The sequence below is a fragment of the Remersonia thermophila genome, chromosome 1 (assembly GCF_042764415.1).
Source record: "Remersonia thermophila strain ATCC 22073 chromosome 1, whole genome shotgun sequence".
NCBI classification, from domain to species: domain Eukaryota; kingdom Fungi; phylum Ascomycota; class Sordariomycetes; order Sordariales; family Chaetomiaceae; genus Remersonia; species Remersonia thermophila.
The window spans coordinates 857537-875924 of NC_092217.1; the positions used below are offsets into that span (position 1 = coordinate 857537).

General features: G+C 60.9%; 7 protein-coding genes and 1 non-coding gene across 8 annotated transcripts; 5 read left to right on the forward strand and 3 right to left on the reverse strand.

Annotated features, from left to right (window-relative positions):
• Window positions 1-284: 284 nt before the first annotated feature.
• On the forward strand, window positions 285-962 carry VTJ83DRAFT_243 (mitochondrial 37S ribosomal protein uS11m; the record flags this gene model as incomplete). Its single annotated transcript, XM_071008699.1, has 1 exon — window positions 285-962. One exon carries the CDS (start codon window positions 285-287, stop codon window positions 960-962), a length of 678 nt encoding a protein of 225 aa, XP_070869596.1.
• A 523-nt stretch (window positions 963-1485) lies between these two features.
• Window positions 1486-3015, forward strand: VTJ83DRAFT_244 (uncharacterized protein; the record flags this gene model as incomplete). The annotated part of the gene is made up of 1 exon (XM_071008710.1): window positions 1486-3015. One exon carries the CDS (start codon window positions 1486-1488, stop codon window positions 3013-3015), a length of 1530 nt encoding a protein of 509 aa, XP_070869597.1.
• A 757-nt stretch (window positions 3016-3772) lies between these two features.
• On the reverse strand, window positions 3773-4396 carry VTJ83DRAFT_245 (uncharacterized protein; the record flags this gene model as incomplete). Its single annotated transcript, XM_071008721.1, has 1 exon — window positions 3773-4396. One exon carries the CDS (start codon window positions 4394-4396, stop codon window positions 3773-3775), a length of 624 nt encoding a protein of 207 aa, XP_070869598.1.
• Window positions 4397-5152: 756 nt separating this feature from the next.
• On the forward strand, window positions 5153-5421 carry VTJ83DRAFT_246 (uncharacterized protein; the record flags this gene model as incomplete). The annotated part of the gene is made up of 3 exons (XM_071008732.1): window positions 5153-5193; window positions 5256-5304; window positions 5368-5421. The coding sequence occupies 3 exons, from the start codon at window positions 5153-5155 to the stop codon at window positions 5419-5421; spliced, it is 144 nt and encodes a 47-aa protein (XP_070869599.1).
• A 1071-nt stretch (window positions 5422-6492) lies between these two features.
• On the forward strand, window positions 6493-13038 carry VTJ83DRAFT_247 (uncharacterized protein; the record flags this gene model as incomplete). Its single annotated transcript, XM_071008743.1, has 2 exons — window positions 6493-12683; window positions 12771-13038. 2 exons carry the CDS (start codon window positions 6493-6495, stop codon window positions 13036-13038), a joined length of 6459 nt encoding a protein of 2152 aa, XP_070869600.1.
• Window positions 13039-13529: 491 nt separating this feature from the next.
• VTJ83DRAFT_t23 lies at window positions 13530-13623 on the reverse strand. Its single transcript has one exon. It is a non-coding gene; the product is annotated as a tRNA-Arg (tRNA).
• Window positions 13624-14335: 712 nt separating this feature from the next.
• VTJ83DRAFT_248 (uncharacterized protein) lies at window positions 14336-14992 on the forward strand (the record flags this gene model as incomplete). Its single annotated transcript, XM_071008754.1, has 1 exon — window positions 14336-14992. The coding sequence occupies one exon, from the start codon at window positions 14336-14338 to the stop codon at window positions 14990-14992; it is 657 nt and encodes a 218-aa protein (XP_070869601.1).
• A 378-nt stretch (window positions 14993-15370) lies between these two features.
• On the reverse strand, window positions 15371-18347 carry VTJ83DRAFT_249 (uncharacterized protein; the record flags this gene model as incomplete). The annotated part of the gene is made up of 3 exons (XM_071008765.1): window positions 15371-17003; window positions 17058-17342; window positions 17425-18347. The coding sequence occupies 3 exons, from the start codon at window positions 18345-18347 to the stop codon at window positions 15371-15373; spliced, it is 2841 nt and encodes a 946-aa protein (XP_070869602.1).
• Between the last annotated feature and the right edge of the window lie 41 nt (window positions 18348-18388).

Sequence of the window (18388 nt, forward strand, 5' to 3'; positions counted from 1 at the left end):
AAATTCCTGGGCCTGGGGCCTGGGGATCCCGGTGGCCACCCACCCAGCCCCACATCGGCGCCGCCTTTGTTGCTTCCTGGAACGGACGGCGGTAAGTTCCGGCCCAAAATTTCCAGAGCTCGCGGCTCCGGTTTCATCAGATCGGCTTGCATCTTGAGAAGCCGCCGTGGCCAGCACCCTCCTCCGCGCACCGAAGCCCCTCCTTCGCTGTCCCGGCTTTCGGCCCACAACAGACGCTCTCTCACAGCCATCGAGGCGGCTTCGAAGCCCGTTTTCCGCCGGCCATGAACCGGTTTGCCCTCACCCGCCTTCTCGGGCCCGAGCTCGCTCGGCCGCTCTCGAAGGCCGCTTGCCCGACGACGGCGGCGATCCCGCAATGGGCGCGACTCTTTTCCCACACCCGCGCCGCGCGCAACATCCCGCCCACGTTTACCCAGACGCCCCTTCAACAACAGACGACCGCCTCGGACGCCAATGGCTCGGCCATGGACCGCATCCGCAACGTCTTCCAGGCCGGAGCGAACCCCGCGGCGGCGGCAACAGACTCGCTCACCGACTCCCTGGGGATGAACGACGACGATCTGGGCCCGGAGCCCTACCACTTCCACATCTACAGCCACAAGCACAACACACACATCACGGTCACCAAGCCGAACCGGGACGCCCTCATCTCGCTGTCGTGCGGCAACCTGGGGTTCCGTAAGGCCCAGCGCGGGACCTACGACGCGGCCTACCAGCTCGGCGCCTACGTAATAGACAAGATGCACCAGAAAGGCTTGGTCAAGCAGATTCACAAGCTCGAGATTGTGCTGCGCGGATTCGGCAACGGTAGAGAGGCCGTGGTCAAGGTGCTGATGGGGAACGAGGGCAAACTTCTGAGGCCCAAGATTGTGCGCGTGTCGGATGCCACGAGGCTCAAGTTCGGCGGTACTCGCAGCCCGAAGAAGAGGAGGTTGGGTTAAAAGGTATCTGGGACGGTGGGATGGGGAGGGTTGTGCATATGTGTGGTTGGGTGTCCGGGGTGGGCGGGGGTTAGGTATGGCGGTGTTCGGGGGGTTTGCGAGATGACTCTCATGTACATCACCTGTGTATTGTATTCCAGATAACACCCATGCAGCATCGTACGGGTCTTTGTTGCAGTGTCGGAAGCAATGCGTGGAGATCCCGTCCGTGGTCGAGGCATCCTCGGAAACTCACCCCGCCCCAAACCCGCAGTCAAGCCTCCTGTTCCGGAGCGATTGATGGAGGGGCCGATGCGGGCGGCCGGGATGCGCCGGGACCCACTAAAATCTCAATCGGTGCGGAACGGGCGATCGATCGATAATTAATAACCCTTGGAAGCTCCCGCAGCGCAAACATCTTCAGACACGGGCCACCACCCTCAGCCATCCGGTCCGCCATATCCAACGGCTGAACCCGCCACCTTGTGTGGTTTCGCAGCTCACATAGCAGGAAAAAAAAAAGACCATGTAGCATACCGAGAAAATGCCACCAACCATCCCAACCACGGGCGCCCAGCCGCAGCCTGCCTTCCCGTTTCCATCCACGCCAGCCATCCCACCGCAGACGACGGCCCTTCCCACGGCCTCTGCGCCCCCGCCAACGCCATCCATCTTTGGCCTCGATGCCCTCTTCAACAACCCCGTCTTCGCCGGCGGCATTGGCCTCGCCGGGCTCGGCGCCGCCGCCGCATTCGGCCGCCGCGCCCTGATCGCCGGGGCCGGCCTCCTCCGCCGCCAGCTCCTCGTCAACATCGAGATCAGCAAGCGGGACCCCTCCTACAATTGGGTTCTCGCCTGGCTCGCCCAGCCGCGCGACAACCGGGGCTTCCTGGCCAGCCGCCTGACCCGCCTGCGCAACCTCTCCATCGTCACCACCACCAAGTCGCTCAGCCCTCGCCCGGCGATGGCGGAGGGGGAGAGCGGAGGGGGCAAGATCCACGCCGACTTCCGCGTCCAGCCGGGGTTCGGACGGCACGTCGTCCGGCACGCCCCCGGGGTCTACATTGCCGTGAACCGCGAAAAGGCGGGCACGGCCACGACGGCGACGGGCGAGCCGCACGAAACGCTGACGCTGACCATGCTGTGGATGCACCGGCACGTGCTGGCCGACGTGTTCACGCAGGCGCACGCGCTGGCGCAGAGCTTCCAGGAGGGCAAGACGGTCGTGTACACGGCGCGGCGGATGGAGTGGGCGGTGCTGGGCAAGCCGCGGCTGAAGCGCCCGCTGGGGAGCGTGATCCTCGACGAGGGGGTCAAGGAGGCGCTGGTCAAGGACGTCAAGGACTTTTTGGCGGCGCAGCAGTGGTACACGGACCGCGGCGTTCCGTACCGCCGGGGGTACCTGCTGTACGGCCCGCCGGGGACGGGCAAGACGTCCTTCATCCAGGCGCTCGCGGGCGAGCTGGACTACAGCGTGGCCATGATCAACCTGAGCGAGGTGGGCATGACGGACGACCTGCTGGCGCAGCTCCTGACGCAGCTGCCCGAGAAGAGCATCCTGCTGCTCGAGGACGTGGACGCGGCGCTGGCGAACCGCCGGCAGCGCGACCCGGATGGGTACACGGGCCCGACCGTGACGGCGTCGGGCTTGCTCAACGCCCTCGACGGCCTGGCCGCGGGCGAGGACCGCATCACGTTCCTCACCACCAACCACATCGACCGGCTGGACCCGGCGCTGATCCGGCCCGGGAGAGTCGACATGATGGTGCGAATCGGCGAGGCCACGCGGTACCAGGCCGGGCAGATGTGGGACCGCTACTATGGTGACATCGATGAGGACCATTCCGGCCGCGAGCGCTTCTTGAAGCGGCTGGACGAGCTGGGCTTGTTTGGCGGGGATGAGAAGAACCCAGAGGTGCCCAAGCGGCATACCTCGACGGCTGCGATCCAGGGGCTGTTCCAGTTCCACAAGGGAGACATGGAGGGCGCCATTAAGAACGCCGACGCCTTGATCCCGAGGACGTTTGAGGCCGAGCAGATGCCGGTGGAGGGCGCGATCAAGTCTCCGGCGTGAGTGAGACAGGCAGGCATTGCGGATATGGATGATGGTTGTATAGAACAGCGCATGTAGGATACGGCGTGTACAGATAGACGAGTATAGAGCATTTGATACCCACCGATGGTGCCTTTCTGATGGCCGATCGCTATCGCACGCTCTGAAAGCGAACCGCGGTGTTCAAAGGCTTGGACGTCGGGCCTTGTGGCGGCAGCGGCGGCGGCCCATAACGGGCGTCGCCAGAGACTGCCTGGCCAAGCATGCCAATGCATTGCCGAAAGCTATTTGCAACCAGCGGCTGCTTACATTCTCCATGCCCATCGTCCAGTGACATCTGACGCAGGCCGAAGGCACATAACATGGTACAATGGTACAGTCTTGGCAGAACCCTCTTCGTGAGCGGTGACTCGGACTCTCCTCTTGTTCCAACGTTTGTTCCTCCCCGTCTTGTCCCGACGAACCCGTTTGCCCACTCTCTGCAAAGTCCACTCTCACGGCTTGAACGTGGAGCTTGGCAATACCGGCAGCATCACGACCCTGCGTGGGAGAAATGCTGCAGTGGGAGTTTTAGAGTTCCAAAAAGCTCACCTCCCCCTTCGCCCCGGCCAAGAGTCGACAGGTGAGTCGTCCTCGGCCCTGTGGTCGCTGAACCTCGGGCTCACGTGAATGCCGGTCAAGACGGTGGCTGGTGATCGTCATCGATGCGTCGGTTCCAAGATGTCGCTGAGCGGCCAGGCTTGAACAGATCTGCGTCCTCGAACAGACGGTTCGCGGTTCAAGTCGAGGGCGGCTGAGCCTCTTTGTCCTTGACCTCACCCTTCTCTTCGCCCTTCGGCTCCCCGTCCGCATCGAACCCCAGCGCGTCCAACTCGCGGATTAGCTCGTTGATCTTGATCACCTTGGCGATCTGCTCGGGCAGCAGGGTGCCGCCTCCCTCCTTCTTCTCCTTGAGCTCTCTCGCCTGCCTGAGCTTCTTCTTCAGGGTACGGACTTTCTTTTCCTTCTCGGCTTCGGGATCCGGCTCCTCCGACTTCTTCGCGTCCTCCTTTGTAGGCTCGTTTGCCGGCGCCGGCGAATCCTGCGCCGGCGCCTCCTCGGCGGCCGCCTTGGCCTTCCTTCGTGCCTCGCGCCGCTTGGCGTTCTTGTTGGCCGATGTAGATGATGTTTGGGCGGGAGGCTCGTCCTTCAAGCCCTCAGCTCCCGGGATGGGTCCTCGGTTGCGATTGCGAAAGTTTTCGGCATGGCGGTTCTTGTAGACTTCGACATCTTCGGGCGGGCAGTAGCCGGGGCGGATCTTGATGGCTTTCCGGGTGCTCCCGTCGGCGCGTTTGGATTCTGGGATGTGCCGATTCCCGGACTCGTCTGTCACGATGCCAGAGGCGGTCGGTTGTGAGGGCATGATAAAAAATGAAAAGAAAAAAAAACCGAGTGAGGAAAGGTAGTAGTAGCCTGAGCTCTGCAGGGAAGATACGTCCTAGACGGAGGTGGGGGGATGCCCGGGGCGCCTCTGGTCTGCTTCGATCGTGAACGCCGACCTTGAGGGGGGGTGTGCGTCGACAGAAGAAAAGCTAAAGGGGGTTTTTCCTTTCGTTGCAGCTCGACGTTTGTTGGTCGCGCAATGGATCGGATCGGAGGTCGGGTCTGGGTGTCAACAATCTCAACCAGCATCAAAAGTTCACGTCCAGCCTGCGGGTGGATGGCGGGGCCGAGGTGCGGACCCGATGGACGGGGCGGCAACCCCAAACCCAATGGACCCACTCTGATGCCAAGTGCCAAGCATCCTGGCGCAGACAAGAGCTTGGGCCAATCACGGAACCCCCGGTTACTTCCGTGAGGTCTTTCCGGCGTCGCGCAAGTGGTCCGTTTTTGCTCCATTGCCCGAGCAAACATCCTAAGCACGTTCATTTCTCACGACGTCAGCTCCCGCCACGCGTCGCCAATTGGGCTCATAACACTGTCAAGATGGTAAGCGAACATCAAGCCATGGCACGGAAACCGGTGAGGCTTTGGAGCTGACAAGAACATCGCAGGCCACCGCAGTCTACAAGCAAGTTTCCCCCCCTCCTCCTCCCCTCTCTCGACGTCGACACATTCCGCTCATCGACGACCCGGACTGACACCCGCTTCCAGCGCCCTCTTCCGGAGGAACTACACCATGCTCGCCGCCGTCTTTGCCGGCGCCTTCGCCTTCGAGCTGTATGTGCCACACCAGCAAACCACGGGAATCGGGAGAAAGCGAGGCTGAATCCAGAATCTAGGAGCTTCAACGGCGTCATGGACAGGGTCTGGGACAACCACAACCGGGGGGTATGGATATTCCATTCAACACGATCGCTTTCTGTCGACGGCACTGCTGACCGGGTGAAACAGCGCCAATGGAAGGACATTCGGCACAAGTATGTTGAGGGTGGGGATGAGGAATGAGCAGGATATGGGTGACGGCGCAAAAAGGATGGAGGAGTTGGGTCGGTCCTGATCGGAGGACTTCTTGACCGTGTACATTCGGTTTCTAGAGCAGGTGTTGGGGCAATAGAGCTTGGGCTGTGGACAAGCACGGCGCCTATCTCTCCAAGGGATGCGCACCCGGGCGGTGCCCAACGATGCTGCATGCTCCCCGGGCGAGAAGACCAAGCATACCTCGAAATCCACGCAGCTGTACACAAGTACGTTCTATCCAAACCCATGGGCGTGCTGGCGGCATGGTGGCATGGCGGCATGCTCTTGGCTTTATGTGACATCCGTTGCCATGTCCCGAGTCCAAGAACTGGTTCTGACCACGGTGAACCAGTGTAAATACCCCCCCCAAGACCCCAGAGAGACGACGAAGCCTTTCTTGCATTCTCAGGTGGCTTCTCTCCGCGCCGGGAAGTCATGATAGCTCGAATCGTCTGACGGTCATGCAACACGCCAAACGCACAGGCAACGGACCAGCAAAGGGTAGGACAGAAGACCCTTTACATCCCACCAACGCATGTTTCTGTGTTGGTGTGTCTCCCCGTCGATGAGGTGATATGTTCTTGTTGGTGTTCTTTTGTGCTTGATTCGATTCAACCTTGGAAACCAACCACGCACGACAAGATTCCAGCCGCAAACCCCTCCCAAAACGCTGCAGCGACTGGGCCAACCCGTGGCACGCCGTTTGTGGCCATTGCAGGTGCTCCTTGTGGTTTGACGAAAGCTGAGACTGCTTTGCCCCACGGGGGATCCAGGAAGGTGGGGCAACACTTGAACCTCGATAGCTCCGATAAACCAACACCACCATCATCGTCCAGACACCATTCATCCCATCCGTCTGCATCATTCCGCCTTCCGAAACCTTGGTAACCCCGCCGCCGCCGAACACTGCAACCTCCGTTGATTGACCAAAGACTTTTGCCTCAGCCCTCCAAAGTTTGTCCCGGCTCGCGAGCTGTTCTTCTTTTCACTTCCTTTTCTCCCGGGGCTCCGTACCCATGACATCGGCGCGGCTTCCCTGACGACCCCAGGCTTGCCACGATGGAGACGACCATGTCGACGGCGGAGCAGCAGCTCTGCCAGCTCCTGCTGGAGATGCCTGCCCGCCACGACTACCGCTACACCGACGACGCCGAACGCGAGCTGCTCACCGCCCTCTTCTGGTGCATGGCCGCCGGCAAATCCTCCTACATGCACCTCTTCTTTCCGACGGGCGGGCCCCTGAGGCCCAACGGCACCCTGAAGCTCCGCGAGGCCCAGAACCGGGAAAACGGCGCCGAGTATACCGAAGCCGCTCGCGGCAGGGCGTGCGGTCACATCTTCAAGAACGGAGAGCCCTCGTATTCGTGCAGGACATGTAGCACCGACGACACATGCTGCCTCTGCAGCAAATGCTTCGAGGCGACCGACCACACCGGCCACATGGTTCGGATTGGCATCTCGCCTGGGAACAGCGGGTGCTGCGACTGCGGAGATCCCGAGGCGTGGAACAGGCCGGTCATCTGCACCATCCACTCCATCCTGGACGGCGAGGGCAAGGGCAAGGGCAAGGGGAAGCAGGCGCCGGGCCTCCCCGACGACCTCGTTGCCAACACCCGCATGACCATCGGCCGCGTTCTTGACTTCCTCTGCGATGTGATATCGTGCTCGCCGGAGCAGCTGCGCCAGGTCAAGACGGTCGACTCGATCCAGCAGGACGAGAGGACGTCCCGGCTGTCGTCTTCCTACTGCGGCGGAGACACCGAGTCTCCGGGTGAGTGGGCGGTGCTTCTTTGGAACGATGAAAAGCACACCGTCACCGACGTCAGGGACCAGGTTGCCCGCGCCTGCAAGACGACCATGGCCGTCGGGCTCGCCAAGGCCCATGAAACGGACAGCATCGGCCGGAGCATTCTCATGTACGACACAAGCATCGAGAAGCTCCTCGAGGTCGCCGACATGCTGGAGAAGATACGCGTCACGATCACCATCCGCTCGTCGCGCGACACCTTCCGGGAGCAGATGTGCGGCACCATGGTCGAGTGGCTGCGAGACATCACGAGCGCCAGCGTCGGCGATGATCACGACACCCTGCGTCAGCTTGTGTGCGAAGAGATGCTCAAGCCGTGGCGCAGAGGAAGCCCAGCCACCCACGCCATCGTCGGCAAGGACGGGATCGACGACGAGGAGCTCATCGAGCAGAAGGAGGAGCAGGCCAACGCCATCTTCCTGCAGCAGACGCGGATCCTTCTCCAGGCGCGCGCGGCGGCTCGGGCGGCCCGCCAGGAGGCCGGGGCAGGCGAGGGCAACGATGACGACGACGAGGACGAGGACGAAGAAGGCGACGACAATCTTGGCGGGAGCGACATGGATGAGGCGGTTGGCGACGAGGACGACGACGACGTCATGATGCTCGACGCCCGCGAGGAAGGCGACATGGCCATGCAAGACTGGCGCCCAGGCGTGACCGGAGAAGACGACGATGCTGCCGCGGCCGCCTACCCGCCGCCACCTCCGCCCCCGCCCATCCCTCGCCGGACCGCCCGGGAGCGCGAGCTCACGCCCTCCGACTCGGACACGGCAGAGCCTCTCATCGCTCCCACCGCCTTCGCAAAGCCGCCCCTCGAGATACCTAAAACGCCCGCCCAGCCTGGAGATCCGGCCCCGCCGCCCCCCAACCCTGGTCGTTACTGGCTCGCCACGCCCGCCGGCTACGTCGAGCAAGACGGCATCCCCATTGCCGAAGATCTGTTTGAGCGGGTCCGCTTGGATTGGCTGATCCTCTTCGACCTTCGGATGTGGAAGAAGGTCCGCAACGACCTGCGGTCCCTCTACATCTCCACGGTGGTGACGATCCCCGAGTTTAAGCGCATTCTCGGCTTGAGGTTCGCCGGGCTTTATACAACCCTCGCCCAGCTTTACCTCATCGGGGACCGCGAGCCGGACCACTCCATCATCAACCTCTCGCTGCAGATGCTCACCACCCCGTCCATCACGGCTGAGATTGTCGAGCGCGGCAACTTCCTGACCAACCTGATGGCTATCCTGTACACCTTCCTGACCACCCGGCAGGTCGGGCACCCCTGGGACGTGGCGTCAAACGCCGTGCTGTCTTTTGAAACGGGGAGCGCGACGAACCGGCGGATGTATCACTTCTTCCTTGACCTCAAATACCTGTTCAGCTCGCCCCACGTCCAGGAGCGGCTCCGATCCGAAGAGCGGTACCTGCTCCAGTTTATGGACCTCGTCAAGCTGCACCAGGGCGTCTGTCCTAACGTGCGAGCCGTGGTGGAGCATGTCGAGTACGAAACCGATACTTGGATCAGCGCCTCCCTCGTGAATCGCGAGATCAACCGGCTGTGCCGGCAGTACGGCGAGGCGTTCCGGAACCTCAAGGAGCAAGACTCGCTCTGCCTATCGCGCGCCATCAGGCTCGCGGCCAAGACGGCCGTGATCAACTCGATCGGTGCCGAACGCGGCAGGTTCAGCCAGTGCGAGATCAAGGATGAAATCGCCTTCAAGACGCTGTATGACTTTGAGTTCGAGCCTGAAGGCCGCCAGATTAGCGTCGTCAAGTTCGTCGTCGAAGAAGAACCCATCAGCTTCCACCACGGCCTGCACTACTTCCTGTCGTGGTTGATCGAGTGCGGCAAGGCGATGCCCGTCGAGCAGCTCAGGGCACTGCTGAGCTTCACGACCCAGGACCTCCTGACGAGGCCGCGGTCCATGGGCAAGAAGCAGATGCCGCGCCACGGTAACTACGGGCCCGAAGACTACATGATGGCCGTCTTTGACTTCCCGCTCCGCGTGTGCGCCTGGCTCGCCCAGATGAAGGCGGGCATGTGGGTCCGGAATGGCATGAGCTTGCGCCACCAGGCCGGCACCTATCGCGGAGTCGCCCAGCGGGACCTCACGCACCATCGGGACATCTTCCTGCTGCAGACGGCCCTGGTGGTCTGCGATCCAAGCCGCGTGCTCGCGTCCATCGTTGACCGCTTCGGCATGGAGAAGTGGGTCAAGGGCATCTTTGAGCAGAAGGCGAGGGCCCAGGATGACATCCAGCACCTCGATGTCGTCGAGGACATGATTCACTTGCTCATCGTTCTCTTGAGCGATCGGAGCTCACTGATCCCCGCCACCGACAACACCGAGCCTCCCCACTTCGCCTCCATGCGCCGGGACCTCGCCCACGTGCTATGCTTCAAGCCTCTGTCCTTCTCCGATATCTGCCTCAAGCTCCCAGATAAGTTCCAAGAGCAGGAGGACTTCCACAAGATCCTGGAGGAGATGACCATCTTCAAGTATCCCGAGGGCGTGTCGGACGTCGGGACGTTCGAGCTGAAGCCTCAGTACATCGAGGCTGTCGACCCTTACATGGCGCACTACAACAAGAACCAGCGCGACGAGGCCGAGCTGGCCTGGAGGAAGTGCGTGGCCAAGAAGACAGGGCAGGCTGTCGAAGACGTCGTCTACGAGCCCAACCTGCGGCCCATCCCTTCGGGTGTATTCGCCGGGCTCAGCGCGTTCACGAGCACCGGAATGTTCGCCCAGATCGTCTACTACTCGCTCCTCTACCCCCTCGTCTACTCGGCCTTGACGCCGCAGGTCCCGTCGACGCGCGTCGAGACGTTCCTCTCTGTCGTGCTGCATCTCATCCTCGTCGCCATTGCCGAAGACAAGTCGGACGAATGCGAGGAGCAGGCATCCTTCATCGCCATTGCGCTTACCCGACAAGCTCGCAGCAACTGGCTGCCGAATGCGCCGCAGGCGAAGACCATCGTCGCCTTGCTCAACCTCATCGCGTCCAAGGACGAGTTCAAGGCGTGCCACCCCAAGGTCAACCTGATCCTCCGGAGGATGCGGCAGAAGCGGCCCAAGGCCTTCGACTCGAGCTACGAGCGCCTCGGCCTGTCGGTGGACGGCATGGGAACCGCCTCTCCCGCAGCCGGCGGCATCGACGAGGAGCGGGAGCGCAAGAAGAAGGCCGCGCTCGAGCGCCAGGCCCGGGTTATGGCGCAGTTCCAGGCACAGCAGAAGAGCTTCATGGAGAAACAGGGCGACATCGACTGGGGAGAAATGGAGGATCTGGAAGACGATGACATCCCCCCCATGGAGGAGCATAGGAATTTCTGGAAGTATCCATCTGGCACCTGCATCCTGTGTCAGGAAGAAACCGATGACCGTCGGCTATACGGCACCTTTGCCTACCTCACCGAAAGCACGATCCTGCGGCAGACGGACTTCCAAGACCCCGACTTTGTCAGGGAGGCGTTCCACACGCCCGAGAACCTGGACCGGTCCGCCGAGTCGATCCGGCCGTTTGGCGTCGCGCACGAGAATGTGGAGAAGATCTGCAAGGTCAACCAGCATGGGGAGAGGTTTGAGACGGAGCGTTATCACATCGGCAAGGGATTCCCGTCCAAGCTGTCGCGATCGGGTCCGGTCGCTGTCGGCTGCGGTCACATCATGCACTTCCACTGCTTCGAAGCCTACTTTGACGCCACGTTACGGCGGCACCAGCAGCAGATCGCCCGGCACGCCCCGGAGAAGCCTGCGAGGCTGGAGTTCATCTGCCCGCTGTGCAAGGCCCTCGGCAACGCGTTCCTGCCCATCATCTGGAAGGGCAAAGAGGAGTCATACCCCGGTCCGCTGGTGCCGTCGACGGCCTTCTCGTCTTTTCTCGAAAATCAGATGCGCTCGGCTTACTACACGCTGGGAGCGATGCGGCCGCCGGACCAGACGCAGGATTCGTTCGCATCGTATACGTCCCAGAGCTTGATCGGAACCCTTGCAGAACAGTCGTCGCAGCTGCTCACAGAGGCCTGGGTGGACCGCGGACCCCCAGCCACTGCCGTCGAGGCGTCCTTTGGAGATGCGCCTTCGTTCGTCTCTGCGCAGAGCCAGGCTTCCCAAGGCCGCACCCAGGATCCCAGCAGCGCCATGAAGGAGCTCGTCAAGGTCTACGTTCGGCTGAAGGACACCATGCTCAAGAATGAGATTACGTCTCGTCACGAGGTCGAGCTGCCCGGATATGATGGGAGCTACCTGCTTGGCAGCGACGCGCTGGCGCGCTCCGTGGGCTTTTCCATCTCGGCCGTCGAGATCCAGCAGCGCGGTGTTGAGGCCGAGTACGGCATGACGTTCCTTGAGCGGATACCGACCCAGGTCCTCACCCAACTCCGCATCCTCTCCGAGACGGTCACATCGTACATCGCTGTGGGAGGGCAGCGTGAGTCGGGCGAGAACCGCATCGACACCGAGTTCCGCAAGGACTGCGAGCGGCAGCACTGCCAGCTGTTCGTCGCTCAGTACATGGGCGAGGAGACGGATAACGCGCGCGTCCCAGCCAGCCAGTACCCGCCGCTCTTCAGCCAGGACCTATTCATCTTCCTGTGCGAGTGCGTGTTTGGCGTCATCCCCGCACAAGGATACGAGATCTCCCACATGGTGCGGCTCTGCTACCTCGCCGAGATCACAAAGGTCGCCTACCACCTCGCCCGCAACATCCCAGCGTCCATGTGGTTCCAGTACTTGCAGCGGCGCGAGGAGCTGGACCCATCAACAGCCGCGTTTGTCGAATTCTGCGACCGGCTCTCCCGTTTCGACATGGAGTGCGCGATGGAGTACGCGGGCGACTCCAAGAGCGTTGCCGAACGGCAGGCGTGGGAGAACCAGGCCTTCCAGCAGCCCGGTCTGGACTCGTGGGAGGCGTGGTACGCCTTGTTGCGCAAGTACGCGCTCGTGTTCCTGCGCAAGTGCGTCGTGCTGCTGCACGTCAAGTACGGCGTCGATTTCAACAGCCGCGTCTCCCCTTGCCCGGAGCAGCGCGAGCTCGAAAGGCTGACCGAGGCGCTGCGCGTGCCCTCGCTGGACGAGATGCTCACGGCGCTGAGCCCGGAGCGCGGCGCCCAGAACGGCTGGGCCCCCGCCGAGACGCAGCGTCTCGTGTCGGGCTGGATTCGTCACCAATCCATTTGGCCGTACAACGGCACCGACGAAGGGCTGCCGCAGTCGGCGGTGCTCAGCCACCCGGGCATCTTTGAGCTGATCGGCCTGCCCAAGAATTACGATAGGTTGATTGATGAATGCACGCACCGCCAGTGCAAGACGAAAGGAGGAGACGTTGCGGATCCGACCATGTGCTTGTTCTGCGGCGAGATCTTCTGCGGCCAGGTCGTCTGCTGCGCGAAGGAGATCAAGCAAGGCAGGGGGAGGACGCTGAAGATCGGTGGTGCCCAGCAGCATATGCAGACGTAAGTTTTCTTTTTGTTCCCACACACACACATACACACACACACACACACACACACTAACATGGTCTTTTTTTTACCCGCTTTCAGGTGCCAAAAGAACATCGGTCTCTTCCTCAACATCCGCAGGTGCTACATCATCTACCTGTCACGGCTCTCGGGCTCGTTCAGCCACGCGCCCTACATTGACCGCTACGGCGAGATGGACATGGGTCTGCGTTTTGGCCGGCAGCTCTTCCTCAACCAGAAGCGCTACGACTCGACGTTGAGGAACCTGTGGCTAAGCCACGGCGTGCCTACATTCATTGCGCGGAAGTTGGAGGCGGATATTAACAATGGGGGGTGGGATACCGTGTGAAACTCCACTCTGATGGGCAGGAAAGATGGAGGAGCCTCGAGGGCTGGAACGTGGGGTGTACACAGTAGAGATGGAAGGAGCATGGTTTCCTCTGTTGTGGAGAGCCATCGGATTGTGCATGAAAGAATTTCATGGGAGGTTAAGTTGGGACTTAAGGAAGAACTGGGCTTGGGACTTGTTACAGGCTGGTGCATTTGAAAGCGTGCAAAGGGCTAAGCAGGGATGCTGCGATTCGGATTCCTTGGAAGCAAAATGTTGGAAGAATGATATATGGCTAGATGGTCACGATACTTGTTGTCCTGAGCTGGTTTTGCTTTATGGTGCATCTTGTCCCATCCTCCCCGTATCGCCATGCTGCTGGTGAGGAGACGGCAAGCATCAATCAAACTTTGACCCAGGATTATGTCGACGAAGGGAAAAAAAAACAGGAACAGCGGTGGAAGAGACAAAGTGCACAACCCCAAAAAATCGAGCAGATATGTCAGAAAAAACGATCCACCCAGGGGTCGAACCTGGAACCTCCTGATAACCAGATCCCGAAGGATGCTGCCGTAGTCAGACGCTCTGCCATTGAGCCAGCGGACCATTTGTTGTTGTACCCGAGCGGAGTGTCACCCTATGAGAATCGGATGGCCCCACCTTGAATCCCCACCTCTAGCTTCACTCGCATACTTGGCCGTCGACGTCATCGAATCTTCATGCCTGTTGCCTTCAAACTCTTCAACGACCCGTCGTCAACATTTCACGCCAATTTGATATAGTGTAGAGATGCTGACCTTGCAGACCGCCTCGTTGACCCCTATCTCCACACCTGAATAAGCGCCTGGCAAGGCTCTCCGCCAGCACAAGGTTTTCCTTTGGCCAAGAGCCTACCGATGCATCAGCGATCCACTCGGATGCGCAACCGCAGCATCAGCAGCTGCTGACCTGCGAGCCGTCAGCATTTAAGCAGACCAAATGTCACTAACGGAGTCGTTTCATGAAATGGCAGCGAATCGTCCTGCATGGCCGTGATTCCGTCGCGCAGCAGACAACGCGTTGATGACAAGGCTCTGCCCAAACACTTTGGTAATACACAGATATATAAGCAGAGGGAGGATGTGGACTGCCGGTCGCGGTTCCCAGTCCAACGTGGCCCTGATGAGAAACACAAGCCGCCAAACAACCTCATCCCTGTCCTGCCAAAGACCGATCACCAGAGCCAAAGTTCACACAGTCCTGGTTCTCATCCATCGGTGGCTCGTACCCAGAGCACCTACGTATATACATCTCAACCCTCCTAGGAACAACCTCCACCATGTCCTCCTCGGCCTCCTTCTCCTCCTCCTCCTTCCCGTCCTCCTCTCCCTCCACCGCGACCACCACAGCCACCACCCTCCCTTCGCCAGGGCACACCCCCCGCCGCGCCGAAACCCCCTACGACATAGCCGCCTCCGTCATCTCGCACCTCCGCGCCCGCGAGCAAACCCTCGCCGTGGCCGAGTCCCTGACGGCCGGCCTCGTCATGGCGACCATCACCGGCGTGCCCGGCGCGAGCTCGGCCTTCCGCGGCGGGGTCGTCTCCTACGCCACCCCGCTCAAGGCCTCGCTGCTCGGCGTCGACCGCGACCTGATCGCCCGCGAAGGCGTGATCCACGCCGACGTGGCCGCGCAGATGGCCGCGGGGGCCAGGAAGGCGGCGAGCATCGTAGGGGAAGGGGGCGAGGCGGATTGGGGGGTTGGCACGACGGGGGTGGCGGGGCCGGACATGCAGGATGGGAAGCCCGTGGGCACCGTGTATATTGGGGTTGCGTCCAGGTCGGGGAGCAGAGCGTTCGGGCCGTTTATGTTTCCGGGGTCGAGAGACAGGGTCAGGGAGGCCACGGTGCTGGAGGCGTTGGCGAGGTTGAGGGAAGTGCTTCTTGAGGAACATGGTGTTACGACTGCGGCAGTGGATGGTAAAACAACCCAGTGAATGAAGCTGCTGCTGGAGAAGCAGATCGGCTCTCTCGGGAGAGCTCATGGGCGGTAGGGCGCGGAAGCTGCTGAGTCCCACGTGTTGGGATACGAATTATCACTCACAGCCGACAACTGAGCGGTACCGATGTCTTCTGGCTTGTTGATGCTGTCTAATCCTACTGCTCATTCTACCGACTAGCCAACTGCTCGCTATTATCTGCTTTGTATCCATGCCTCCTCTCTGTTGCTATCCTCACCAGACGTGGCATTTGGTGTGGCTGGGAAGAGCTCACCCTCCGCGAGTGTCCCATTACCGCAGACTCCACGGGCCGCTCTACATAGCTCGCACAGCTGCAACATCGTCTCCCCACCCCTGAAGCCCTCTCCGTTGCGGCTATTGTTGTTGGCAGCGCTGCTGCTTCTGCTGTGCCCCGGGAGTATCTTGCTGGGCCACGCGGAGAGGACTCCTACTGCCTGGATGTCCACCGCTGCCCATATCATTCTCCTCATCTAGTCCGCCACCGCAGCCGTCAGAGTCTCTGTCTCTCTCCAAGCTCTCTCGCTCAGGTCCCCGATTCTCATTTCCATCATCCTTCCCATTCTTGCCCGTCCCATTCTTCTCTTCCTCGGTGATTATCCTCGTCCACTCATACCCCAGAAACGCGGTCCTTTTTCGAACATCCATGGCCACTCTCCTCGTTCCCTCATCACGCAGCAGCCGATCTCGCGGCCTCTTTGGTGCTCGCCCGCGCCGTCCTCTAGCTTCACCGCCCGCGCCCGCGCCCACGCAGGCGCGGCCAAACCGCCAAACGAACTCGCGCAAATTAACACGCTCGGCTTCTGTTGCATCCGGGAGTTGTTCCAGGTACGCATCGAGTGCCCGCAGCTTGCCCTGGATGTTGTCGTTAGGTGTCGACGTCAATACGGCCACGGCAAGCGTTTGAAGCGGGTAACGAAGTGGATAAAGAAAAGCAAGTTGTTCAGGCGTCAGGGGGCCGGCTGGATGGTACGAAAGAGGATCAGGACCAGATGGATATGCCGACAGGAATGATGCGGCCCCTGGGGATGGCACGGGCAAAGTTGGAGTATAGTTCTGATAATTGTTGTTGGTCTTGGCGTTGGCCGGCTTGCTAGAGCTTGGGCTGTCGCACCCTAAGGGCCCTGGGGGTGGGTGTTGAAAATTCGGCGCAGCGTACGCGGCAGGCGACCAGCCAGTCCCCGGCACCGGTGCCAGTGGAGAGCATGATGCCGGAGAGAAGAGCATGTCTCGTCCGGAGTTGGTAGCTCTACCGTTCTGGGCAATCGGCATGGCCGGCTGGCCTTCACCATCGGCGCCCTCCTCTACCATCTCCGGCTCGCTCTCGCTCACGTCGCTCACAGAACCCCCGTCGTCAAAGTACTGTGTGTCATCGACGCTCCGAAGCTTGGGAATAAGCGGAGGATCAAGTTGGTGCAGCCGGTCCCATGGGATACTGCGAAACCACTTGTGCGCTTTAATGTCCTCGGCGTTATACGAGAACACGTAATGGCCAGCAAAGTCTTGCATGCGCGAGCCCGCGTTGGATGTCAACCCCGTCGATGCCATGACGAGGTCCTTCATGCGATAACGCTCCGAGCATAGCCGGTATTCCTTATCCGTGATCAACGAGAGCATGAGATGTTGGCACCGGCGGGACACGGTCGGCCTGGCCGGGAAGTAGAATGTCTCGTGGTGTCGAAGGATGTTCTCCTTGGTCTGCTGACGACCCTCCTCGGACAGAAAGGGGGTATGGCCATAAATGCACTCAAACAGGATCACACCAACGCTCCACCAGTCACACCGCCCGTCGTATCTCTTGCCCTCGATCACCTCCGGAGCCATGTACTGGCTTGTTCCCACGACGCTGCGGGCAGACCGGCGCATCCCGCAGCGGTTTCGCCAGTTCAGCAGAAGCTCACCATCGTGCAGGTCCTTTCTTTCATGCTTCTGGATGCAAGCACCAATACCGTTTGACCGTTTCTTCTTGTCCGGGTTGTCGTTACAGGTCCTGTCTTCCTCATCGCCATTGACGCTGAGGCCCAGCTTCCTCACTAGGCTCTACCGGTTGCTGCTGTAGTACGATGCGTCGTGAGACCAGTGCCCGTCGAAGGCCAGACCGAAGTCGCTGATTTTGAGGTGGCCCGAAGCCGACACCAAAAAGTTGTCTGGTTTGATGTCGCGATGGATGCATTTGAGGTTATGCGCCGCCTCGACACAGAGAATAATCTCTGCGATGTAGAACCGCGCCACTGGCTCGGCTAGGACGTTCTCACGGATCAGGTAGTTCAGAAAGTCGCCACCAGGCATGTACTCCATGACGAGGTACAGATTCGAAACATCTTGAAAACTGGCCACGAGGGGCACGATCCTGTTAAACCATCAGCAATCACGGCGTTGAGGTCGGCGCTACGAAGGAGACTTGCACCCACCATCTCGACCCCTCGCTGGCTACGAGCAAGTCTCTCTCAGCTCTTAGATGTCCCTCCTGGTTCGACCGGAGCATCTTGCTCTTGCGAATCACTTTCATCGCGTAAACGCGACCGCCACTCGTGCGGTCCCTCACCAGCCTGACCACACCGAAGCTCCCCTTGCCCAGGACTTGGACCGTCTCGTAGTCCTCGGCGGAGTGTCCGCAGGAGCCGGAGCCTCGCATCCCGGCGTTGCTACTGCCGTCGCTGCCATCAGCTGCGTCGGGCGCACCCATGAGTGCCCGGAGCCCCTTGGCTCGCGTCACACGCAGCGCCCGCAGATGCTCTGTCTCGCGCTGGTAGAAGCGGGCACGCGCCTCCGCCACCTCGGCTGTCGTCAGGGGCACACCACGCTCACGTGCACGATTGAACATTTCCGTCTCGAGTAGCTGCTGTCGTACCTGCCGACCCAACGGTCCAGGCGCCAGCAGTTCGTTGAAGTACTTCTCGAGATAAATCCTGGCGGCAGCGGCGCGCTCCGCCGTGACGATGCCAGGTAGACAGCCGCCAGGGGGGTGAAGCAGATCAAACGTGCTAACCTCGCTGGTCGGAGAGGAGGGGAGCTCTTGGCTGGCGTTCGGGCCGGGCCCGCGGCAAGTTCGCTGGGAGGGACTTTGTAGTGTTGGCATTGACTGGTCCTCCATGGCTTGTTTGGGTTGTCTCTTGAAGCTTCGCGGACTTGGAAACTTTTTCGTCATCGTATTGGGAACCCTTCGCGATATGCCACCCCTCGAGGAGCTCGTCGCACCCGGGATGTTAGAGCTGGCTGATCCAGGCAACGAACTCATGTCCATGAACGCGCCGTGCAGCGGGAGACGATATTTTGGGCATGTCCGCCGAACCACGGTTGGTTCCGCTGGGGAGCGAAAGAATGCGATCGACATTTTATGTATGCCTAGTGAAAAGGCGGGCTTGGTCTTGGGAC